The sequence below is a fragment of the Myxine glutinosa genome, chromosome 4 (assembly GCF_964187855.1).
Source record: "Myxine glutinosa chromosome 4, kmMyxGlut1.1, whole genome shotgun sequence".
In the NCBI taxonomy this organism is placed as follows: domain Eukaryota; kingdom Metazoa; phylum Chordata; class Myxini; order Myxiniformes; family Myxinidae; genus Myxine; species Myxine glutinosa.
In genome coordinates this window covers 207,421,863-207,448,848 of record NC_136264.1, presented here as the reverse complement: position 1 = coordinate 207,448,848, position 26,986 = coordinate 207,421,863, and the positions used below count along the sequence as shown (strand labels likewise).

The following is a 26,986-nucleotide window of genomic DNA, read 5'->3' as shown; positions in this document are numbered from 1 at the left end:
CAATGCTGTCAACCAGACAGTTCCAGGAACAGATCACTATGTTCTTGACGGGGGATCACTTATTCACCGCTTAAAGTGGACAGAGGGATTCACCTACAGTTCCATTGCAGATGAATATGCCTCATTTACAGTACGACACTATGGCAAAGCTACTGTTGTGTTTGATGGTTATGAGGCTGGGCCAAGCACAAAGGACTGTTCTCATCAACGTCGGAATAGAAACAAGAATGCCACCAAGGTTAACATTACGGAGTTAACAAAATTTGTTGGGAAAAAGGAGGACTTTCTGTCGAATGAGTCAAACAAGCAGGCAATGATACTGTTGATTATAGAGGTGTTGCACAAGGAAGGCTGTGAGGTGATCCAAGCAGAGGGAGATGCTGATGTTGAGATTGCAAAAGCGGCCGTCGCAAATGCGGCTTCCAGATCTACAACCCTCATTGGAGAAGATACAGATCTCCTTCTCCTCCTGCTCTTCTATATGGTGGAGACAAACTGCATTGAACTCTATTTCCGTTCTGACAAGGCAAAATAAAATGTCTACAATATCAAAGTCCTTCAGCAGATACTTGGAAATGCAGCCTGCAGAGATATATTGTTCCTTCATGCATTAACTGGCTGTGACGCAACGTCTCGTGTCTTTGGGATTGGAAAGAAGTCAGGGTTTCAAAGAATCATCAAGAAAGAAAAGGAACTGATAGACAGCTCAAAGGTGTTCTGTAAACCACAGCAGAGTCAGGATGTTATTGAAACTGCAGGCTGCAGAGCAATGGTGGCATTGTTTAAAGCAAATCAGAACGACTCATTGGCATCGATCAGATACAACATTCTCTGCAAAAAGGTTGCAAGGGCTAAGGCATTTGTCACTCCTGAAAGACTGCCACCCACATCCGCTGCCTGCAAGTTTCATTCTCTGCGGACCTATTACCAGGTAATGGAATGGATGGGCCTTTGTTGTGGAATGGAGCCAACGGAGTGGGGATGGAAGGTAGAAGGAGGAAAACTTGTTCCAGTGATGACAGACAAAAGCCCTGCTCCAGACATACTACTTCAGATGATTCACTGCAACTGTTCAGGGGGGTGCAAAACACTAAGGTGTTCATGTAGGAAGCATGGATTAGAGTGCACCAGTGCATGTGGACATTGCCAGGACAGCAACTGTGACAATATGAGTGTTGAACCAGACATAGAGGAGGAGGAGGAGGACGATGAAACTGGAATCTAAGACTAGAAGGCATATGGTACTTCCACATGTGTCAAAATTGTCCAATTTTTTATATGTTGCTTTCCATGTCATAGACTGGCAGAAACAATCAAAGAACATATATTTGTGCAAATATTTACTTTAAATTGCGAATGGTCTCAGGATTAGCACTGCATAAACTACCAGCAACGATCATAATACAAATATTGGTGCAAAATTAACTTTAAATTGTTAGTGGTCTGATGATTATCAGTCAATTTTTTTACGTTTTATCTGCCGGCAGCCATCTTGTTTTCTGACATCACTGAGGGACTTTCCCATGCGTCAAAATTGTCCAACTTTTAATATGTTGTCTTCCACTTCATAAACTACTAGAAATAAGCATAAAACAAAAATTTGCAATTTTTTTGGGGTCAGGCAGTATATTGACCCGTCTATCATAAAACGCGACAAAAAGGGTTGGCGGCAGGAAGGGCATCCGGCCGTAAAACCTTGCTTCAAAAAGGGGACCAAAAAACAACAACAACCACGGTGCCCGAAAAAGGCCAACCCTCGCTTTGCGGGGAAAAATGGCCTCTAAAGGTGGTCCATAAGACCTTCTTCCAGTCTTCAGTAGTCCACTGGCGGTGCTTCATGGCCCAGGCAAGCCTCTTTTTCTTATTTTGCCATCTTAGCAATGGCTTTCTTCCTGCCACTCGACCTGTCAAGCCTGCAGCTCGAAGTCTTCTCTTCACAGTTGAAACTGAGACTTGCTTACTTCGACCAGTGTTACGCTGTGCTTGAAGCTGTTGTCCTGTGAGCCGCCTATCACGCAAGCTGTTGGCTCTCAGAAACTTGTCTTCTGATTCTGTTGTGGCTTTGGGTCTGCCAGACCTCTTCCTGTCAGAGTTTCCTCCAGTTTCCAATATACTACTTCCTGCAGTGCAATATTGTCCAAATAATGCTTCAGAGGAAGTAATAACAGTCTGTTCCAATACTGCTTTTATACAGACAGGGGGTTTGTAATCAAGTAATCAGCAGAGATTGGGACACCTGTAGGAATTGTTTGCATCAACTTTCAAGGCTTAATTTACTTACTTTGCTGCAGAACAGCTGTAAGTTGTTAACCCATTACTTGTTCCCTGAAGAAGGCCTTTTTTACAATATAACTGTGCAATTTACATTATTTTCCCGTTTTTGCTAACCTAAACGTTTTTTAACCTCGAGCAGTTTACTGCTTACCTTTGTACCATTTCAGGTTATTCACTGGACATTAAACTGCGTAAATTTCAATAAAAACTGCCAAAATTGAGGTGTTCTAAAACTTTTGACCGGTAGTGTACATACATACATACAGACAGACAAACACTGTTCTAGACGGCTTTGCCCAACAGTCTACGTTGTAATGACAATTGTCAAACTTACATCTTCCCTGTGTCAGCTTTACGGCAGCCATACACCTCTCCAAAACCACCGCGCCCAATGATCCTATGAACACTGAAGTCGTTCATAGTGAGCTGAGGAAAAGGGGAAAAAACGGAGGTCGGCAGGAGGCAGAGAGGAATATAAAAAGATCTACAGTTAATAAAACGTTCACTGTATGCAAGAATATGAATTGTTTCAGACATTTACACAACCAAACCACTCCAAAGCAAACTCAATTAAATACTAGCCTGCATGCACATGTGAGTGGTTGTCTGTATGAACGCAAGATAAGCAGCCAGTGTTTGAAAAAAAGAAAGAAAGAAAGAAAGACAAAAAAAACATTTCTTTCCTCTCTTGGGAAAAAGAGAAGAAGAATGTTTGAAGAGGAGTGGGGGATTTGAGCTGCTTGCAACAAAAATTATGAATCTACAAAGGCCAATATGTACAACAAATGTCATAACTAACTATCTAAAAGGGCCAATATGTAACAATGCAATAACTAACTATCTAAAAGGGCCAATATGTACAACAAATGTCATAACTAACTATCTAAAAGGGCCAATATGTAACAATGCAATAACTAACTATCTAAAAGAGACCAATAAGTACAACAAATGCCATAACTAACTATCTAAAAGGGCCAATATGTACAACAAATGCCATAACTAACTTTCTAAAAGGGCCAAAATGTACAACAAATGCCATAACGAACTATCTAAAAGAGCCAATAAGTACAACAAATGCCATAATTATCTAAAAGGGCCAATATGTACAACAAATGCCATAACTAACTATCTAAAAGGGCCAATAAGTCCAACAAATGCCTTAACTATCTAAAAGGGCCAATATGTACAACAAATGCCATAACTAACTATCTAAAAGGGCCAATATGTAACAATGCAATAACTAACTATCTAAAAGAGACCAATAAGTACAACAAATGCCATAACTAACTATCTAAAAGGGCCAATATGTACAACAAATGCCATAACTAACTTTCTAAAAGGGCCAAAATGTACAACAAATGCCATAACGAACTATCTAAAAGAGCCAATAAGTACAACAAATGCCATAATTATCTAAAAGGGCCAATATGTACAACAAATGCCATAACTAACTATCTAAAAGGGCCAATAAGTCCAACAAATGCCTTAACTATCTAAAAGGGCCAATAAGTACAACAAATGCCATAACTAACTATCTAAAAGGGCCAATATGTACAACAAATGCCATAACTAACTATCTAAAAGGGCCAATATGTACAACAAATGCCATAACTAACTATCTAAAAGGGCCAATAAGTACAACAAATGCCATAACTAACTATATAAAAGGGCCAATATGTACAACAAATGCCATAACTAACTATCTAAAAGGGCCAATAAGTACAACAAATGCCATAACTATCTAAAAGGGCCAATAAGTACAACAAATGCCAAAACTAACCATCTAAAAGGGCCAATATGTACAACAAAGGCCATAACTAACTATCTAAAAGGGCCAATATGTACAACAAATGCTATAATAACTAGCCATCTAAAAGGGCCAATATGTACAACAAATGCCATAACTAACTATCTAAAAGGGCCAATAAGTACAACAAATGCCATAACTAACCATCTAAAAGGGCCAATATGTACAACAAATGCGATAACTAACCATCTAAAAGGGCCAATATGTACAACAAATGCCATAACTAACTCTCTAAAAGGGCCAATATGTGCAACAAATGCCATAACTAGCTATCTAAAAGGGCCAATATGTACAACAAATGCCATAACTAACTATCTAAAAGGGCCAATAAGTACAACAAATGCCATAACTAACCATCTAAAAGGGCCAATATGTACAACAAATGCGATAACTAACTATCTAAAAGGGCCAATAAGTACAACAAATGCCATAACTAACCATCTAAAAGGGCCAATATGTGCAACAAATGCCATAACTAGCCATCTAAAAGGGCCAATAAGTACAACAAATGCCATAACTAACTATCTAAAAGGGCCAATAAGTACAACAAATGCCATAACTAACCATCTAAAAGGGCCAATATGTACAACAAATGCCATAACTAACTATCTAAAAGGGCCAATAAGTACAACAAATGCCATAACTAGCCATCTAAAAGGGCCAATATGTGCAACAAATGCCATAACTAACTATCTAAAAGGGCCAATAAGTACAACAAATGCCATAACTAACCATCTAAAAGGGCCAATATGTACAACAAATGCGATAACTAACCATCTAAAAGGGCCAATATGTACAACAAATGCCATAACTAACTCTCTAAAAGGGCCAATATGTGCAACAAATGCCATAACCAGCTATCTAAAAGGGCCAATATGTACAACAAATGCCATAACTAACTATCTAAAAGGGCCAATAAGTACAACAAATGCCATAACTAACCATCTAAAAGGGCCAATATGTACAACAAATGCGATAACTAACTATCTAAAAGGGCCAATAAGTACAACAAATGCCATAACTAACCATCTAAAAGGGCCAATATGTGCAACAAATGCCATAACTAGCCATCTAAAAGGGCCAATATGTGCAACAAATGCCATAACTAACTATCTAAAAGGGCCAATAAGTACAACAAATGCCATAACTAACCATCTAAAAGGGCCAATATGTGCAACAAATGCCATAACTAGCTATCTAAAAGGGCCAATAAGTACAACAAATGCCATAACTAACTCTCTAAAAGGGCCAATATGTGCAACAAATGCCATAACTAGCTATCTAAAAGGGCCAATATGTACAACAAATGCCATAACTAACTATCTAAAAGGGCCAATAAGTACAACAAATGCCATAACTAACCATCTAAAAGGGCCAATATGTACAACAAATGCGATAACTAACTATCTAAAAGGGCCAATATGTACAACAAATGCCATAACTAACTATCTAAAAGGGCCAATGTGCACGAATCCGCACATCTTCACCTAAGAAAACTAGAACGGCATTCGGTAGAGCGCATACCTCCACCAGGCTGAACAGTTTACGTTTTGTATCCCACCGATAGGCCAGATCTGGATCCGACATGAACCAAAATCTAGTCGGCTTGTTCTTGTCATTTACCCAACTCATCCACCAGGTTTAGTCATAAATCATCCATAACTTTTTGAGATATCCCGCTGTATATAGTTTTTGGCCCTATCTCTCAATGGTGAAGAATCACTTTAAAAATAAATAATTCCAGTATCCGGATCCAGATTCGGATCTTCACCAAAATGAAATTTATTTGTCCATGTCACATACACAACCTGTCCACTAAGTTTCGTCCGATTTCGTCCATAACTTTTTGAAAAATCCTGTTAAAAAGCAAACAAACAGATAGATAGACAGACAGACAGTGTTTAAAGCATAACCTCCATCCACCTTAGATGGAGGTAAAGAAGAAGATTTACGGGGTTTTATGAACAGTTGTGGGTAATTTTGCAATGTATTTCACAAACTCCGCAAACCCATCCAGCAACGAGAGCGGGTCATGATGTTTTACAACTTGGACTCCATGAAGAACCCGTACCGTATCTACATGCGATCGCGTAGCAGTCGTGGCATAGTTTTATGGAACTATCAAGTCAAAGTTGAAGAGAGTGCACGCACTCATACGCGCACTCATTGAACACTCTGTACGTGAAGCAATGCGTACACGCACACACATGTGAAAGGTAACATGGGTACCACCAGAACTGGCCGGCCATGAAATTTCAACGAGACATATGCCATGTCGGTATAATGCGTTTGGTAATTTTGATGTGGTGACCCTTATGTGTTACTTCTTCTTCTTCTTCTTCTTAAGTCAGCCCTCAGCTCGAAATTACGTCTTACATACCTTAATAGCTGTGACTTTTTAGCAAAATAAACTGTTTGATTAAAAAAACCATCTACATAGCGATGCAAACGAAGACGCAGTATTTGAGATTATTTATTTTATTTTATTTATGATGAAGGCTTCATTCGCTGACTATATAGTCCTCCTCAAGGCCAAGCCTTAAATAAAATAACTGCGTAAAGATAAATAAAAGAGAGAGAATGTAAAGGTGAGGAGTGAAAATGAGTAAGAAAAGTGCATGATGTTTGTTTGCAAGAAAGAGATATTGAAGCTAGGCCCGGTAGATATAGTTTGAGTGAGACAGAAAGTAAGACCAGCAACCCTGACACGGAGAGACCAAGATGGTTCCTGGCATCACTCTCATAAGTCAGAACGGTAGTACCATCCTGAACGGTTGCTGTCTACAACCTAAAACCTAAAAACTGGTCCAACCGCATGTGTGTTTTTTGGGAGACATCATCTCCTTACTGGATGGCCATTGGCTCCCGAAGGGAGTCATCCGCCCTTTAACATGTATTGTTTTTAATCCCACAGGGTGTCACAGTCACTTCCGCACTGGCAAGCCACCGACTACCCGACCATGCGGCAGGTGGCACTGGGTTACATGCACTGCAAGTAAAATTTGTTGTTAAATTTGTTGTTTGTGTCCTTCGCTGTCAGAGAGGACAGAGAAACAAGAGGAGGGAGTTAAAGTGCAAAATTAGGAAGCAGATGGCAGAGGTTAGGTGATGTCTAACATGGGGGGGGGGGGGGGGGGCTGATGGGGAAAGGGGAAATGAGGAGGACAAATCGAATTGAGGGAGGAGGAAGGACATGAGCAGAGGAGTTTAGAGGGAGAAACGTTTTGGAGAAGGTTTTGTATTATTATTTTGTATGGAGCCTGTGTCTGCTGATTGCATCGTTGCTGGGAGTGCGGCTGTGCCACTGATGCAGTGCCCACTGTTTCCAGTAAACTATTACTCATTTTGTTGATCTTGGAAGGATGACAGGCTGAGTCAACCCACCTGGTGTTAGTTAATGACACGACAGGGCAAGAATTCAAGACCCTAAGATCTTAAGCCAACCACCTTAACCATTAAGCCAATATCAGGCTTCTGGAAAAGGTTAGCAAAGGTAAATGCATTTACCAGCCCTTGCATATCATTAGCATGAGTGGATTAACCCCTTGCATGGAAAGATGAATCAAACACAAGAAGCCACAACCCAAATCATTCATAAATCCAGAGAGAAATTTCCAGTTCAAAGGGAGGAACACAGGGTGGGAACAAAGGCAAATATTCCCGAGTCGCAAAGGGGATGGGGGAACAAATCGGAAAGGACAAAGGGAAGGACAAAGGCTGATAAATGAGGAACATAATTGGAGGTATTTCATCGTTTTAAACACGATATGCTTATGTAGTGACTGCAATAAAAAAAAGTAATAAAAAAAAGAAAGATGTGCATAGCACGATACTTGCAAAATCCCTAAAACAAATTTGACCTTAAAAATAATTGGTGGTTGAATTCAAAGATCAAATATGAAAGCCCTCTTCAAATTCCAAGTCAATTGGATGATCATTTACGATTTTAGAAATTCAGCCTATGTTGACCTTTAGACTTCAAAAACAATTGGTGGTTGAACCTGATATGCAAATCCTCTTCAAAGTTCAAGTCAATCAAATGAAAATTGAGGATTTTAGAAATTTTACAAAGTTGTTGTAAAAACACCTTCGGCCTATGTTGACCTTTTGACCTCAAAATCAATGGGCTTCTTCCTTATGACCAACTCTATTATTTGATGAAGTTTCATGAAGATCGGTTTGAAATTGTGACCTGTCGGTGATTGACATTCAGACAAACAAACAAACAAACAAATAGACAAATAAACAAGAAGATGTCACGCAGAGCACGATACTTGCAAACTCCACCCCCCCCCCCCCCCCCCAAAAGGTTGCCATAGATCCGTCAAATTGACCATTTCACCAAGATTGAAATTGACGATTTTGATCAAAACTCGGGGCAATAGGATAAAAAGTGACGATTTTTCAGATGAAAATTGATTTTGGAAGTTTGACCTTTGACCTAGTGACCTCGAAAATAGTTTGTTTCCCAATTTATTGATTCAATATGCAAATGCTGTTCAATTTTCAAGTCAAGATTTCAAGATTATACCCTTCCTCCCGTCCACGGTACACTGAATCTTGTGGTGAGGCAGTTTCCCTGAAACAACTCGCCTTCGTCTCCTGGAAAGCAAATCCAACGGAAGGAAATCTCAGTTCCTTCCACCAAGCTCGGAACAAGTGTGTGTCTACCCTCTGGAGAGCCAGGAAACAATATCTCTCCACTCAGTCTTGAGAGACTCAAACACAAAGACTCAAACCTGCCTCCTTCCTACAAATCCTGGTGATGTCTGGTCAAATCTGTTTCTGGTGTTTGTTCCCCCTCCATCCCCTCCCTTACCTCAAATGGCTACACAGTTGACACCGCACGTGACAAAGCCGAATGCCTCAACTCTGTGTTTGCCTCAAAATCTTGTGTCCCAAAACCACCTCTCTATACCCACCTTACTCAGTCAAACCCAGCTGCTCCTGGACTCTGTGTCCTTCTCTCCTGACAAGGTGGAGAAGTTTCTGTCAATCCTCGACTCTGATTCTGCAACTGGACCAGACGGCATCAGCTCACGGGTCCTAAAATCCTGCTCTTCCGCTCTATCTCACCCTCTCTCTGTTCTTTTCACCCTCTCCTTTGCTCAAGGTCATCTGCCATCTGCTTGGACATCCACCAACATTACCGCTTTACACAAAAAGGTGCAAAGACAGATCCTTGCAACTACAGACCAATCAGCCTGCTCCCAATTGTCAGTAAAGTCAGGGAATCCATCATTACTTCAGAAATAAAATCCTTCCTCTTCTCCAATGGCTTGATCTCTGATCATCAATTTGGTTTCAGACCAGGTCACTCAACTCTGAACATGCTGCTTCTGCTGTCTCAACAATGGATGGAGGTCCTCAATGCCAAACAGGAATTCAGAGCTGTCTCCCTTGACATATCACGTGCCTTCGATACGGTCTGACACCCCGCTCTGTTCACCAAACTCTCCTCCTATGGTATCCATGGAAATCTCCACGCATCGCTTGCGGACTTCCTCTCTGGTCGTCGTCAACGTGTGGCCCTGAATGGGTTTCTCTCATCTACTCTTCCTGTTCAGGCTGGAGTTCCCCAAGGCAGTGTTCTGGGCCCTGTGCTTTTTCTGGTCTTCATCAATGATCTCTCTGACTCTCTTGAAAATCCTCTCTATCTCTTTGCTGATGACTCCACTCTCTGCCGCTCCATTCCTCATCCCTCAGATCGGCAGTCTGCAGCCTCTTTCACTCTCTGCAGACCTAGACAAAATCACAGACTGGTCAAACAAGTGGAACATGTCTTTCAATCCTGACAAATCTCACACTCTTACTATGTCTCTCCGAAAACACCGACTGGGCAACCCTTCCATCTACGTTCTCAACAATCCTCTCCAAGAAGTTCTGTCACTCAAGCTTTTGGGTCTCAATATCTGCCATGATCTTTCCTGGGAAAACCACATTTCCAAGCTGGCCTCCAAAGCTAGTCGCCGAATGGGCATCCTCCGTCGTGCGAAGTCCTTCCTTGGGACACCAGAGCTTCTCACCACATACAAGGCTTTCATCCGTAGCTCAATGGAATACTGCTCTCCCCTCTGGGCTGGTGCTCCTGCCTCACACCTAGCTCATCTTCACGCTGTTGAAACCAAAGCTTTCAGAATCAATGGAATCTCCCGCGATGAAGCCGATTGTGAGGGCCTTTCACTCACTCACCGCAGACAGGTTGGTGGTCTTTCTGTCTTCTACTGACTCCTCTCCGGCCTAGCTCCCCCAGCTCTATCTGTGCTCTGTCCCACAAATATTCCTACAGGTCACACAAGAACTGCCTGCAACCCTCTTCTGGTGAAACTGCCAAAATCAACACTCTCTATTCACCTTCACTCCTTCATTCCTCTTTTCTCCCGCCTCTGGAACAAACTCCCTCACTGTCTTCAATCCCACTCCTCCCTCCAGGTCTTTAAAACAGATGTTCACCACCATCTCTTATCTTCCCCCATCCAAAACCTTGATCTTTTCTACCCCCGCTAATTCACCCCAGATCCACTTTTTTGAAATACCGACTTATTTCCTTGAGTCCTAGCAGTGTCCATTTGTTTTTACCTCTCCCACCCCCCACCCCCTTCCCCTGCCCCCAAGCCCTCTCCCTCCCACAGATCTCCCGATGTCCCTGTTCTCTACTGTTGTACTTGTGTGCTTCCCTCTCTCTCCCCATCTTGTCTCCCGCTCCCTTTATTGTATGTTTTGTGTGTCCGTTTTTTTTTTTTGTGATTAATGTTAGCTCTTACACGAGTCTCGATCTTGTATACAAAAAAAAAAAAAAAAGTCAATTGGATGAAAAATGGCGATTTTAGAATTTTGACTTCCAGATTACCTTTGGCCTCAAAATCAATAGGCTTCTCAGTTGTGACGACCTCTACAACTTGGTGAGGTTTCATGACGATTGGTTTAGAATTGTGACCTGTCGGCCGGTGACAAACAAACAGACAGAATAACAAACGCAACAGACCAGTATACTTGAAAAATCTTCGATTTTCGCAAGTAACAAAATATGACTTAGGTGCAAAAACACGATAACCAGACGAAGGAGCCCCCAAGTACGGAAATATTAGTTGCAAATCATCTTTCACCAAATGATTACTATTTGGTGTTTGTATCATTTCACCACCCAAGGGTTCTACTAAGGACCTTGCTGCCCGTTTATTCCTCTGCTTTCTGCCAATGAGGATGAAAGTAGATGAGTGTATAGGATGTGTGACAACGTGTGATCCGTGAGGAAATCAAACCAACATGGATGTTGAGTTCCACATTCTTCCACTGGCAAAAACGTGTGAATTTCTCGCTGTGGAGCACACGGAAGAAAAATACACATGTGTAGGTAAGAAAAGGAGAAATACCAGGGTTTAAGTACATATTAGGTTTACTGAACATTTTCACTTCCAAATGTACTTGTAAAAAGCACCAACCGTGTGGATTCGCTACAATATCCTTTTCAAGCTTCATTTGAATCTATCACCAGGTAGGCTTGAACCTTGAATTATTGCTTACATGTATTATAGCATGTTGTTTGTTGTGAATATTGCAGATTTAAGTACATTTGTAAATATAGTAAGATTAAGGATGATGTGAACATAATCTTCCTCTTCATTCGTATGTAAGCATGAGGCTGCGGGATTGCATCATTGGCTGAGGGCGTGGCTGTGGGATTGCATCATTGGCTGAGGGCGTGGCTGCGGGATTGCATCATTGGCTGCGGGCGTGGCTGTGGAATTGCATCATTGGCTGAGGGCGTGGCTGCGGAATTGCATCATTGGCTGAGGGCGTGGCTGCGGAATTGCATCATTGGCTGCGGGCGTGGCTGCGGAATTGCATCATTGGCTGAGGGCGGGGCTGCGGAATTGCATCATTGGCTCAGGGCGTGGCTGCGGAATTGCATCATTGGCTGAGGGCGTGGCTGCGGAATTGCATCATTGGCTGAGGGCATGGCTGCGGACCGGAATTGCATCATTGGCTGAGGGCGTGACTGCGGTATTGCATCATTGGCTGAGGGCGTGGCTGCGGGATTGCATCATTGGCTGAGGGCGTGGCTGCGGAATTGCATCATTGGCTGTGGGCGTGGCTGCGGAATTGCATCATTGGCTGAGGGCGGGGCTGCGGAATTGCATCATTGGCTCAGGGCGTGGCTGCGGAATTGCATCATTGGCTGAGGGCGTGGCTGCGGAATTGCACCATTGGCTGAGGGCATGGCTGCGGACCGGAATTGCATCATTGGCTGAGGGCGTGACTGCGGTATTGCATCATTGGCTGCGGGCGTGGCTGCGGAATTGCATCATTGGCTGAGGGCGGGGCTGCGGAATTGCATCATTGGCTCAGGGCGTGGCTGCGGAATTGCATCATTGGCTGAGGGCGTGGCTGCGGAATTGCACGATTGGCTGAGGGCATGGCTGCGGACCGGAATTGCATCATTGGCTGAGGGCGTGACTGCGGTATTGCATCATTGGCTGAGGGCGTGGCTGCGGGATTGCATCATTGGCTGTGGGCGTGGCTGCGGAATTGCATCATTGGCTGAGGGCGTGGCTGCGGAATTGCACCATTGGCTGAGGGCATGGCTGCGGACCGGAATTGCATCATTGGCTGAGGGCGTGACTGCGGTATTGCATCATTGGCTGAGGGCGTGGCTGCCGGATTGCATCATTGGCTGAAGGCGTGGCTGCGGAATTGCATCATTGGCTGAGGGCGTGGCTGCGGAATTGCACCATTGGCTGAGGGCATGGCTGCGGACCGGAATTGCATCATTGGCTGAGGGCGTGACTGCGGTATTGCATCATTGGCTGAGGGCGTGGCTGCCGGATTGCATCATTGGCTGAAGGCGTGGCTGCGGAATTGCATCATTGGCTGCGGGCGTGGCTGCGGAATTGCATCATTGGCTGAGGGCGGGGCTGCGGAATTGCATCATTGGCTCAGGGCGTGGCTGCGGAATTGCATCATTGGCTGAGGGCGTGGCTGCGGAATTGCACGATTGGCTGAGGGCATGGCTGCGGACCGGAATTGCATCATTGGCTGAGGGCGTGACTGCGGTATTGCATCATTGGCTGAGGGCGTGGCTGCGGGATTGCATCATTGGCTGAAGGCGTGGCTGTGGAATTGCATCATTGGCTGCGGGCGTGGCTGCGGAATTGCATCATTGGCTGAGGGCGGGGCTGCGGAACTGCATCATTGGCTCAGGGCGTGGCTGCGGAATTGCATCATTGGCTGAGGGCGTGGCTGCGGAATTGCATCATTGGCTGAGGGCATGGCTGCGGACCGGAATTGCATCATTGGCTGAGGGCGTGGTTGCGAGATTGCATCATTGGCTGAGGGCGTGGCTGCGGGATTGCATCATTGGCTGAGGGCGTGGCTGCGGGATTGCATCATTGGCTGAGGGCGTGGCTGCGGAATTGCATCATTGGCTGAGGGCGTGGCTGCGGAAATGCATCATTGGCTGAGGGCGTGGCTGAGCCGCTGATGCAGTACCCTCTGTAGGTTAGGGCAGGAATTTGTGATTTGTTCATGGTGCCAGTGATAGCTCGCCTACTCTTCTTGAACGACAACGTGGGCTCTATAACGTCCACCACCCAATGCTGGAAGTCCGGACACCCGGTTAACGTCCGTCCGAGGGACGGCACCCACAATGATCATTCACCTGTCTGTGAAACACCAGTGTGACAGTTTACAGGTGGGTATGGATGTTAAAATGCTGTCTACGCGTATGTGTTACCCAAAAGTGACCCTCAAACAGAATGGAATGCGGGGGGAATGGGAGAGCGAATGTTGTTTCACTAATGGACGCCACTGTTCCGTTGAAAGTCAAAGCACAACCTGAACCCTAACCCGCCACCTCATAAAATGTGCCATAAACCAATCCATTGCCATTAAACAACCCACATCGTATGACTAATGCATGTTACATTATTTACACATGCCTTATGTTGCATTATGAGTAAGATAAGCACATTAAGAGTCATCATACATTAAGTGTAAACCACAATCAGTTTACCCAATCACCACTCCATTAAACTCTTGGTGCTTATGTACGGTAATAACCATATCTCGGCCACTGTTGTACCTGCGGACGCTTCCCTCCTCAGAGGTTCCCTCTTCCCTCTTCCTTCATTTTCACCTGCACGCATCCCCAAACATCCACCCATCTGTTTTCCCTTCAGTGGTTCCCACTTTCTGCATTCCTATTAATCAATCAGTGTATCCTTCACTCCAACTGAATCGGAATCTTGTGAAGGTTTATTTTATTGCACATCATTTATTTCCTATTTTCTACGTATTAATGTTAAATAAATCCTGTCCTGTTCATTCTCTCTCCTTTGTTATAGTGAATTGATGATTTATTTGTAACCACCAAAGGTACCCGACATTGCTGTGGAACGCAGGGTCTTTTCTTGAGGGGAATATTAAGAGGGAGGAGTGAGGGGCAAAAGGAGGGGAGGAGGTAGGGCAGAGAAGGGGGAGGAAAGGGGAAGGGAAGGAGGAGGGAAGGGGTAGGTAAAGGGCAGGTAAGTGGGAGGGAGGAGGACAGGGAGTAAGGAGGGCAGGTGGAAGGATAGGGAGGTGAGGGAGACTGAGAGGTGTTAGGGTAAGAGAGAGGAGGGGGGGTGGGAGGGGAGGAAGGGAGAGGGGAGGGGGAGGAAGGGAGAGGGGAGGGGAGGAAGGGAGAGGGGCGGGGGAGGAAGGGAGAGAGGAGGAGAAGTGAAGGCAGCATGAGGGGAGGGGAAGCAAAGGCAGCGTGAGGAGAGGTGGAGAGAAGGCAGCATGAGGATAGGGGAGGGAAGGGGAAGGCAGCGCGAGTGGAGGGGACACACAACGTGAGGGGAGGGGAAGGCAGCATGAGGGGAGGGGAAATGAAGGCAGCATGAGCAGAGAAGGAAAGGCAGGATGAACGGAGACTGGAAGGCAGCATGAGGGGAGGGGAAGCAAAGGCAGCATGAGGAGAGGTGGAGAGAAGGCAGCGTGAGGATAGGGGAGGAAAGGGGAAGGCAGCATGAGTGGAGGGGAGCACAACGTGATGGGAGGGGAAGGCAGCATGGGGGGAGGGAAAGCAAAGGCATCATGATGGGAGGGGAAATGAAGGCAGCGTGAGGAGAGCGGAAGCAAAGGCAGCGTGAGGATAGGGGAGGCAGCGAGAGTGGAGTGGATAGCAGCGTGAGGAGAAGGGAAACAAAGGCAGCGTGAGGGGAGGAAAAGCGAATGCAGCGTGAGGAGAGGGGAAAGGGACAGCAACATGAGGGGAGGAGAAGGTAGTGTGAGTAGAATGGAAGGCAGCATAAGCAGAGGAGAAGGGAAGGCAGCGTGAGTGGAGAAAGCAAGGCAGCATGAGCGGAGAAGGGAAGGCAGCGTGAGAGAAGGGGAAAGGAAGGCAGCATGAGTGGAGAAGGGAAGACAACATGAGTGGAAGAGAAGGGAAGGCAGCATGAGAAAATTGAAAAGGAAGGCAGCATGAGCAGAGAAGGGAAGGCAGGATGAGCGGAGACTGGAAGGCAGCATGAGAGAAGGGGAAGGGAAGGCAGTGTGAGGAGAGAAGGGAAGGCAGCATGAGGGGGAGAAGGGAAGGCAGCGTGAGGGGAGAAGGGAAGGCAGCGTGAGGGGAGAAGGGAAGGCAGCGTGAGGGGAGAAGGGGAGGCAGCATGAGCGGAGAAGGGAAGGCAGCATGAGAGAAGGTGAAGGGAAGGCAGCATGAACGGAGAAGGGAAGGCAGCATGAGCAGAGAAGGGAAGGCAGCATGAGAGAAGGGGAAGGGAAGGCAGTGTGAGTGGAGAAGGGAAGGCAGCATAAGTTGAGGAGAATGGAGGGAAGCACCATAGAATATGAGGGTTTGGCAAACTCAACAAGGGGTGCAAAAGAACTCCCACCTCACCCCTCCCCCTCCCTCTGGACTCCCACCACACACCTTCCCAACCTCCTCCCACCCCACCTTCAGACTCCCACCCCACCTCCAGACTTCCACCCCAGGGGCATATACAATTATTATTTTGTGAATAATACTGCAGTACAGTACAGTATTGAGGTTTTTTTAACACCCCCTTCTTGTAATGGTACAATCAACAGTTTGAATTGGGAAAGGGGTAAAGTGAAATGGGCCCTAACTTCACGGATGTAAGGATAGTACTCACGGTTGAGCATTAAAGTCATGCATAATCACCAAAGTCGGAAGATAGATAAAGCAAATGAAAGGAAAGGTAATGGTCAACAGCGGGGTGTTCCATTACCAAGCTGCTTGTAGAGCACTCACAAAGTGGCTTAAGCACTCAAGCAAGCACTCCAACGCAACTGTTGAGATGCCCGGAGTCTCTAACAATGTACGAATTGGACAAATTAACACTTTTTTAAGAGTCAGAACGGCTGCTGAGGTCACTTCCGCAGTTAAAATTTTGAAACTTGGTTCAGGTAAAGAGATTCTCGAGGCGATCGCAAGTTAGATATATTAAATAGAGGCACAAACACTGGTGTTTATAAGCATTGCGATGTAAACAGGAATACTGCAATTCGTAGGTATGAAGCTTTATTGTACAGAAACCGACCTGTTGTGAGGCAAGGCAATTTTGAGCCGAGCGGACAAAATGGTGGAAATAAGACCCCGAGCTGAGCGAGCTGAACGCAGACTGACCAAACCATGAAAATGGTTTCATGATTTTTTTTTAAATCAGTTTTTTTTATGGATTTTCAAGCTTCTTCTTAACTTCAACATCTGCCATGAACAAGGCGAGTGGATTCTCACCGAAACATCAGCTCTCCCAATTTTACAAATACAAACTTTTACTGATTTAATCTGACTGGATGAATCCGAACAACCTGCATCGATTTAAACACACAAGCACAGAAATATTTATGAGATGCAAACTAGAATATGATTATTTGCTTCACATGCAAAGAATAAAAAAGGATTGCCGTAGATCCATTGCAAACGGGGTCAGGGGGAGGGGGCCATAATGACAAGGAACAAAATTGTTTTTACCTTTCCACAAATTTCCTGAAAACTCTGCTTTCCAGACTCTTACATATCTCTTCTATGTACGGCTGAAAGGAAAAGGAAGGTGTTGGGGAAATGATAAGACGAGACGATTAAACAGCAGACATGATTGGTGAGGAAGAGAGTCCAAATCCAAATACACACCGGAAGGGAAGTATCACAAACCTATACAGAATCTATTGGTGAGATTTCTGGACTGAACGGTCAAAATATTATAAACCAAATGATCTTTTTTGAAAAGCAAAAGTTATCTCCATCTGAAAAGTAGATGTAGAAACAGATCCATAAATCTAAAATGGTGCGATGAAAAATAATATACTCTTCAAAAAAAGAAACTTGACATAGGTGAAAATAAGAATTGTCAGAAAAGATAAACGGAATATAACGCAATTTGAATACCTATGCATCTACCCTTGCCGATATCTCTGTTGGTGGGGTATAAAAGGCCACAGCAACGGTGGTCCACCCTATGGACACGGTACAACAACACTGGAAGTGTTCGTGACAGACCGAGGTCAGTAACTACCGCCGCCCAAGATCGCTATATCCGGTTGCAACACCTACGTGAACGAACCACAACAGCAACATCCACGACTACCCAAATCCCTGGTCCATGCAGAATCTCCGACCAGACAGTGCGTAACCGACTGAGGGAGGCAGGACTTTTTTTCCAGAAGACCAGTGCAACGTAATGTCTTGACACCATGTCACCTGGCTGAACGTCTGCAGTGGTGCAGACAGAGAGTGAGATGGGCACGTGCAAGATGGAGGGACGTTCTGTTCACAGATGAGTCCCGCTTTCTACTGAGACGCGCTGATGGACGTGCACGTGTCAACAGACGTTGGAACAAACGTTATGCCCCAAATCGTGTGCAGCAAGTCGATCGATTTGGTGGTGGAAGTGTCATGGTGTGGGCAGGTATCCATCATGGTGGCCGGACGGCTCTTGTGCATGTAGCAGGTGCACTGACTGGGGTCCGCCATAGAGACAAGATCTTGCAACGTCACGTCGTTCCGTTCATCAACGCCAACGGTGGACTTTTTCAACATGACAATGCCCGACCTCATGTTACACGTGTCTGCCAGGACTTCCTCCAGCAAAACAACGTACAGATGTTACCCTGGCCTGCTCAATCACCCGAGTTGTCCCCGATTGAGCATCTGTGGGATGATTTGGATCGCCGTGTTCGCCAGCGGAATCCCCCACCTCAGACACTCCAGGAACTGCTTGTGGCACTTCAGCAAGAGTGGCAGAACATTCCACAACGTGTTATTCAGGATCTCATTGCCTCCATGTAACGCCGCTGCCAAGCTGTCATCAATGCTCGTGGTGGCCACACCAGATACTGACATTTTGGTCTATCCTTTTGTCTTTATCAGGCCTGTGTATGTATTTCGGTCAGTTCACCGGTGATCATGTCACTGACATTTGTAAAGTGATCCTGTTGCAGTAATCGAGCCATATTGTAATGTTTGTATCAATCATATTCTCTCGGTTAATAAACCCATAAAACCTATGTCAAGTTTCTTTCTTTTTAAACCTATGTCAAGTTTCTCTTTTTGAAGAGTGTATGTATGTATATATATATACATAATTATACAATTATACATATACAATGCACATACCGTACATATTGTTATGTTTATGGGGGAAGGGGAAAGGATACTGAAGGGAAGGTACGATTGCATCGGAGGTAGCATGGACCGTGAATGCGTAGCAGAAATCTCGATGTACTTAGGTAGGGAAACTGTAGCATAAGGTTGTTTATGTGCACACCACATGGGGGGTGGTGTTGTGCTAATTATTGGTAGGGATTAAGGTTAGTTTTCCCCAGTACGTGATTTTCCCCTCTGTAATTTTCCCTTACGTTTTGCTGTAAAAACAACTCCTTTAAACAACAATAACCTCGCTTCCATTAAACAACCTCGCTTCCCGCACAAGTGGCTACATCGGGCTTCAACAGCCACCAGGCTCCTAAAAGGACCGATTGGGACCAGATAAGTGCTGAAAGGGGATTTCTTTTTATTTTCTTACCTTTCCCTGTGTACGTCTTTGTGTCCGTCTGGAGGGTACCTCACCATAGAATTTTACCTCAGTATTGCTTTCCATTATTTTTCATTCCTCGCATATTTTCATTAAATTCATTATTGTTGCATTTTATTGGTCGTGCTTGCATGTTTTGTGGTTTTGGAATAAAGCAGTATGTTCCGTTCAGGTAAACAAACACCTCACATCCTTCCATCTCACGCGCGCTATCACCGCCACTTTCGGCTGCCTCCTCGGGAGTAAAACTGTTTCGGCTATCCTTCACCGGTGATCTTAATCACCCGCAATGCGACAATATATATATATGGTGCAACACAATGTGTACATGTGTATGGGAAAATATATAATGGATATAGATTTCGTACAACGTTGTCATTTTTAGGAATGCATCCACAATGGAAATCGGCCAACTTGCTGTATTGATACTTTGGTGTCAAATAAGACAATCTTGTGTTAGTTTCAGGTACAAAAATAAAATGAAAATTGTGAAAACAGAGATTCACAGACAATGAAGAATAATATTCTACCTGGAAAAGATTGCTTGGAGCTTCACCCCGCATTAGTTTTGCTTGGACTCTCTCAACAGTACTCTGAGAGTATGGCTGAGAAAGGAGAAAATGGATCAATCAATCAATTCCAATCATATTTAAATGCATGCACAAGGTAACACTTTGCAACTTGTGTTCAATGCCAATGGAATAGACGTTTATCACGCACGTGTGAAGATGACAACAGCTCTTTCATCACGTATTTATCATAAACATGTCGACTCCTTCCATTTCGTTCCTCTGCAGAGTCCAACTTTGCATATTCACGGATCTGCACAGGTAGGTAAGGTAGTAAAGAAAGAAAGGTTTTTTTTAAAAACAATGCAATCCCCATTCTTTGAGACAAAAAGCTATTATATATCTATATATATATATATACACATCTATGCAGTGTCTGTCTTGTCTTGTCTTGTCACTGAACTACTCCCTCAAACTTTTTTGAAATCGTACCAAACGTCTGGTGTGCAACTACCTCTCGCGTGTATATTCCAACCGTATTTTTCTGGTTTTTGTAGAAAAAACATTCTTTGTTTTGAAAAAAATTTTTTTACTTTTTTTATTTTTTATTTAAATCTTCAACTTAAATTGTTTATAAAATGTAATATCACGTATATTACAAACACATTTGTGTAAAATAATTGTTTGTATTATGATTGGGGTAAACCATGACAAAACAGCAACTCAGGTAGAGTCATCTATCTATGTATCTACAAATGTGGGCAGTGTCTGTGTTGTCACTTAACGACTCCCTCAAACTTTTCTTTCCGTGGCAGTGAACTGTTTTTAACAACGTGGTGGTGAGGTGTTTTGAATCACGTGGTGGTGAGGTGTTTTGAATCACGTGGTGGTGAGGTGTTTTGAATCACGTGGTGGTGAGGTGTTTTGAATCACGTGGTGGTGAGGTGTTTTGAATCACGTGGTGGTGAGGTGTTTTGAATCACGTGGTGGTGAGGTGTTTTGAATCACGTGGTGGTGAACTGTTTTTAATAACGTGGTGGCGAGGTGTTTTGAATCACGTGGTGGTGAGGTGTTTTGAATTTCGTGGTAGTGAGGCGTTTTGAATTTTGGGGTGGTGAGGTGTTTTGAATTTCATGGTGGTGAGGTGTTTTGAATTACGTGGTGGTGAGGTGTTTTGAATTATGTGGTGGTGAGGTGTTTTGAGTTTCATGGTGGTGAGGTGTTTTGAATTTCGTGGTGGTGAGGTGTTTTAAGTTTCATGGTGGTGAGGTGTTTTGAGTTTCATGGTGGTGAGGTGTTTTGAATTTTGTGGTGGTGAGGTGTTTTGAATTTCATGGTGGTGAGGTGTTTTGAATTTTGTGGTGGTGAGGTGTTTTGAATTTCATGGTGGTGAGGGGTTTTGAATTTCGTGGAGGTGAGGGGTTTTGAATTTTGTGGTGGTGAGGTGTTTTGAGTTTCATGGTGGTGAGGTGTTTTGAATTTCATGGTGGTGAGGTGTTTTGAGTTTCATGGTGGTGAGGTGTTTTGAATTTTGTGGTGGTGAGGTGTTTTGAATTTTGTGGTGGTGAGGTGTTTTGAATTTCATGGTGGTGAGGTGTTTTGAGTTTCATGGTGGTGAGGTGTTTTGAATTTTGTGGTGGTGAGGTGTTTTGAATTTCATGGTGGTGAGGGGTTTTGAATTTCGTGGAGGTGAGGGGTTTTGAATTTCGTGGAGGTGAGGGGTTTTGAATTTCGTGGAGGTGAGGGGTTTTGAATTTTGTGGTGGTGAGGTGTTTTGAGTTTCATGGTGGTGAGGTGTTTTGAATTTCATGGTGGTGAGGTGTTTTGAATTTCGTGGAGGTGAGGGGTTTTGAATTTTGTGGTGGTGAGGTGTTTTGAGTTTCATGGTGGTGAGGTGTTTTGAGTTTCATGGTGGTGAGGGGTTTTGAATTTCGTGGAGGTGAGGTGTTTTGAATTTTGTGGTGGTGAGGTGTTTTGAGTTTCATGGTGGTGAGGTGTTTTGAGTTTCATGGTGGTGAGGTGTTTTGAATTTCATGGTGGTGAGGGGTTTTGAATTTTGTGGTGGTGAGGTGTTTTGAGTTTCATGGTGGTGAGGTGTTTTGAGTTTCATGGTGGTGAGGTGTTTTGAATTTCATGGTGGTGAGGGGTTTTGAATTTCGTGGAGGTGAGGTGTTTTGAATTTCATGGTGGTGAGGTGTTTTGAGTTTCATGGTGGTGAGGTGTTTTGAGTTTCATGGTGGTGAGGTGTTTTGAATTTCATGGTGGTGAGGTGTTTTGAATTTCATGGTGGTGAGGGGTTTTGAATTTTGTGGTGGTGAGGTGTTTTGAGTTTCATGGTGGTGAGGTGTTTTGAGTTTCATGGTGGTGAGGTGTTTTGAGTTTCATGGTGGTGAGGTGTTTTGAATTTCATGGTGGTGAGGGGTTTTGAATTTCGTGGAGGTGAGGGGTTTTGAATTTCATGGAGGTGAGGTGTGTTAAATTATGTGGTGGTGAGGTGTTTGAGTTTCATGGTGGTGAGGTATTTTGAATTACGTGGTGGTGGGGTGTAATCGTCCCAAACTTCCAGTCTGCCCCTACCCCTCCCCTATGTACGTGCTGAGGGGTTCTTTCTTGAAAAAAAAACATTCAATCTAAATCTTCATCCTAAATTGCCTATAAAAATGTAATATCACAAACACAACAAATACATTTGTGCAAAATAATTGTTTGCATTATGATTGGTGTAAATCATGACAACACGGCAACTCAGGTACAGTGATTATCCTCAGCGAAAAAGCTAAAACAAGGCAGTTCCTCTGTAACGATGCGTGGTGAGGTGAGCGGAGCGAACCAAGCCAAGCTAGTCTATATATATACAGTCACGTGAAAAAGTAAGTACACCCCATGTAAAGTTTTGACTTTTTCAACATATTTCAGCATACAACTATTTGATCTTCATTTCAACAATATTGATAGATAAAGGTGATATAATATAACAAATATCATGAAACATTTACATCTTGTAGTCCATTGTATAATTTAAATAAACATAAATGCAAATTTCGCATGTGGAAAAACTAAGTACACCCCGACATTTGTCACTACTTCGAATACCTAAAATTAGAATCAGGTGCACCAGCTCAGGTGCAAATGATTAGAACATCGTTAGAGAGGATCTTGGAGGAACCTGTCTTATTTAAACCTCAGACATTTGGTTTGGTTTGCTCTTTGTTGTTGAAATGTGCGGCGTCACCATTCCTATATCAAAAGAGCTCTCTGATGCCTTCAGAAAGAAGGTTATAGATGCCTACGAGTCTGGGAAGGGATTTTAAAATCTCCAAACAATTTGAAATCAATCATTCGACTGTCCGGAAGATCATCTACAAGTGGAGAAGATTCCAAACAACTGCCAACTTGTTCAGGCCAGGCCGCCCCAGCAAGTTCAGTCCGAGAGCAGACCGCAAGATGCTGAAAGAAGTCTCTAAGAACCCCAGAATGTCATCACGGGACCGACAGGGAGCTCTTGCCACTGTTGATGTCAAAGTGCACGAGTCTACCATTAGAAAGAGGCTGCACAAATTTGATCTACATGGGAGGTGTGCCAGGAGGAAACCTTTGCTGTCCAGAAAGAACATCAGGGCAAGACTAAAGTTTGCCAATGAACACCTTTTTTTTTTTTTTTTTTTTTTTTGTATACAAGATCGAGGCTCGTGAAAGAGCGAACATTAATCACACAGAAAGACAAACAGACACACAAAACAAATAACATCGGGAGCGGTAGACAAGATGGGGAGAGAGGGGGAAGGACACAAACACAACATTTGAGAGCAGGGACCGAGAGACATGGAGACATCGAAAGAACTGTGGGAGGGAGAGGGCTTTGGGGGGGAGGCATGGGAAGGGGGGGGGGGGGGGTGGGAGAGGTATAAAACATATGGACACTGCCAAGACTTCCAGGAAAGAAGTTGGAATTTCAAACAAGGTGGATCTGGGGTGAATTAGTGGGGGTAGAAAAGATCAAGGTTTTGGATGGGGGAAGATAAGAGATGGTGGTGAACAGCTGTTTTGAAGACCTGGAGGGAGGAGTGTGATTGAAGTGAGTGTGGGAGTTTGTTCCAGAGGTGGGAGAAAAGAGGAATGAAAGAGTGAAGGTGAGCAGAGAGCCGAGATTTCGGCAGTTTAACCATCAGAGGGTGGCTGGCAGATCTTGTGCGACCTGTAGGAATATTTGGGGGACAGAGCACAGAGAGAGCTGGGGGAGCAAGGCCGGAGAGGAGTCGGTAGAAGACAGAAAGACCACCTACCTGCCTGCGGTGAGTGAGTGAAAGGCCCTCAGAGATAGCTTCATCGCGGGAGATTCCAATGATTCTGAAAGCTTTGGATTCAACAGCGTGAAGCCGAGCCAGGTGTGAGGCAGGAGCACCAGCCCATAGGGGAGAACAGTATTCCATTGAGCTGCGGATGAAAGCCTTGTATGTGGTGAGGAGCTCAGGTGTGCCTAGGAAGGACTTCGCACGACGGAGGATGCCCAGTCGGCGACTGGCTTTGGAGGCCAGCTTGGAAATGTGGTTTTCCCAAGAAAGATCATGGCAGATGGTGAGACCCAAAAGCTTGAGCGACAGAACTTCTTGGAGAGGATTGTTGAGAAAGTAGATGGGAGGGTTGTCCAGTCGATCTTTTCGGAGAGACATAGTAAGAGTGTGAGATTTGTTAGGATTGAAAGACATGTTCCACATGTTTGACCAGTCTGTGATTTTGTCCAGGTCTTCAGAGAGTGAGGAGGCTGCAGACTGCCGATCTGAGGGAAGAGGAATGGAGCGGCAGAGAGTGGAGTCATCAGCAAAGAGATACAGAGGATTTTCCAGAGAGTCGGAGAGATCATTGATAAAGACCAGAAAAAGCACAGGGCCCAGCACACTGCCTTGGGGAACTCCAGCCTGAACGGGAAGGGGAGATGAGAGAAATCCATTCAGGGCCACACGTTGACTACGACCAGAGAGGAAGTCCGCAAGCCATGCATGGAGATTTCCATGGATACCATAGGAGGAGAGTTTGGTGAGCAGAGCTGGGTGCCAGACCGTATCGAAGGCACGTGATATGTCAAGAGAGACAGCTCTGATTTCCTGTTTGGCATTGAGGACCTCCATCCATTGTTGAGACAGCAGAAGCAGCATGTCCAGAGTAGAGTGACCTGGTCTGAAACCAAATTGATGATCAGAGATCAAGCCATTGGAGAAGAGGAAAGATTTCATATCCGAAGCAATGATGGATTCCATGACTTTGCTCATAATTGGGAGCAGGCTGATTGGTCTGTAGTTGCATGGATTTGTTTTTGCACCTTTTTTGTGTAAAGCGGTAATGTTTGCTGATTTCCAGGATGCTGGCAGATGACCTTGAGCAAAAGATAGGGTGAAAAGAACAGAGAGAGGGTGAGATAGAGCGGCAGAGCAGGATTTTAGGACCCGTGGGCTGATGCCATCTGGTCCAGTTGCAGAATCAGAGTCGAGGTTTGACAAAAACTCCTCCACCTTGTCAGGAGAGAAGGTCACAGAGTCCAGGAGCAGTTTGGTTCGACTGGGAAAGGTGGGAACAGAGAGAGATGGGTTTGGGACTAAGGATTTTGAGGCAAACACAGAGTTGAGGCATTCGGCTTTGTCACGTGTGATGTCAACTGTGTGGCCATTTGAGGTAAGGGAGGGGATGGAGGGGGAACAAACACCAGAAACGGATTTGACCAGACGCCACCAGGATTTGGAGGAAGGAGACAGGTTTGAGAGTTCATTCTTCAGTGAGGAAAGATAGTGCTTCCTGGCACTCCTGAGGGTAGACACACACTTGTTCCGAGCTTGGTGGAAGGAACTGAGATTTCCTTCAGTTGGATTAGCCTTCCAAGAGGCAAAGGCAAGTTGTTTCAGGGCAACTGCCTCACCACAGGCTTCAGTGTACCATGGACGGGAGGAAGGGTAAGACAACTGAAGGCGAGATGGGATAAATCTGTGCATGAGAGAGATCAGTTTGCTTTGGAAGAATTCCCAGGAAGAATTGATGTCAGAGGCAGTGGAGATGGGAGACCAATCCAGACGATTGATGGCTGCTTGAAGACCGTCCCAGTCGGCCTGAGTGAAATGCCAGACTCGCGACGCTGAGGAGGCTCTCTGAGAATGGCCAGAGAGATGTCCACTTTGACAAGCACATGATCAGAAGAACCGATTGGAGCAGAAGAAGAGCAGCAGACATTAGCAGGGAAGTTAGTCATAACCAAGTCTAGAAGAGAAGATACTCCATTGGCTGAGATCCGGGTCGGGAAATTGACAGATTGTGTCAATCCCAGTGAGTCACAGAAGTCCTTTGCTGAGGTGCCATGACTGGTGAGAGAGGAACCCACACCCAACCAGGTGGCATGATGACAATTGAAGTCACCACATATGAGGAAGAGAGAGTTGGGATGAGTGGATAGAAGTTGGTCCATGTTGTCGGACAGTGAAATGTAGATGGAGTCATCACTGTTTGGGGGACGGTACAGAACACATATGAACATAAGGTGGGAGCGGAGAGGAAGCCGTAGCCAGAGGTACTCCTGGGGGTGAGGAGGAGAGAGGGCAGTGCAAGGACAGTGAGGAAGAGAGTTTTTGATAAAGATAGCCACCCCACCACCAGGCCGAGGCTCAGGTCTATCATACCGGAGGAGGGAGTAACCAGGAAGAGATATTAAGGAATCAGAGACATCTTGAAGGAGGAAAGTCTCTGTTAAGCAGATCAAGTCTGGATTGTCAGAAGCAACCTGTATGGAGAGATCAGTCAGGTTTGAGCGAAGGCCCCGGATGTTTGAGGTCCATACCGTTAATGAAGAGAGAGGGGGAGCATCGGGTACAGGACAGGGGAGGGGAGGAGTAGGGTAAGATGAAGGATGAGAGGGGGAGGTAGGGAGAGCAGTTGTTAGTGTATCAGCGATTGCAGAAGAGTTCCAAGAAAGGGAAGGATGAGGAGGATGAAAGGTTTGAAGGTGAAGGGATGAGGCACAGTGAGGGGTTGTTTGAGGGGGGGCAGAGGAAAGAAGAAGGTTGGGGGGGGTGGAGGTATGAGATAGAAGGGAGACGAAGTGGGGAGGAGGCAGCTTTGAGGAGGAGGGGGGAGGAGGGAGAATTGGAGAGGAATGGTATGGGGGGAGATTTGAATGGGAGGGGTTGGGGGGGAGTTTTGAAGGGGAGGAGTGAGGGGGGAGTTTAGGAGGGGAAGGGCAAGGGGCGAGTTCAGGAGTGGAAGGGCAAGGGGGGAGTTCAGGAGTGGAGGGGCAGGGGGGGAGTTTAAGAGTGGCGGGGCAAGGGGGGAGTTTAGGAGTGTAGGTGCAAGGGGAGGGATTTGGATGGGAGGGGCAAGAG

At 45.0% G+C, this 26,986-nt stretch overlaps 1 protein-coding gene across 1 annotated transcript in view; it reads right to left on the bottom strand.

Annotated features, from left to right (window-relative positions):
- Window positions 1-26,986, bottom strand: part of LOC137425669 (G protein-coupled receptor kinase 3) — a 93,013-nt gene that overhangs the window by 50,714 nt on the left and 15,313 nt on the right. The window contains exons 4-8 of the mRNA XM_068114315.2: window positions 19,840-19,941; window positions 19,650-19,724; window positions 17,061-17,122; window positions 11,348-11,399; window positions 2,609-2,700 (exon numbers count right to left, since the gene is read on the bottom strand). Coding sequence (XP_067970416.1) covers window positions 2,609-2,700; window positions 11,348-11,399; window positions 17,061-17,122; window positions 19,650-19,724; window positions 19,840-19,941 — 383 coding nt within the window. The remainder of the gene's footprint in view (window positions 1-2,608; window positions 2,701-11,347; window positions 11,400-17,060; window positions 17,123-19,649; window positions 19,725-19,839; window positions 19,942-26,986) is intronic.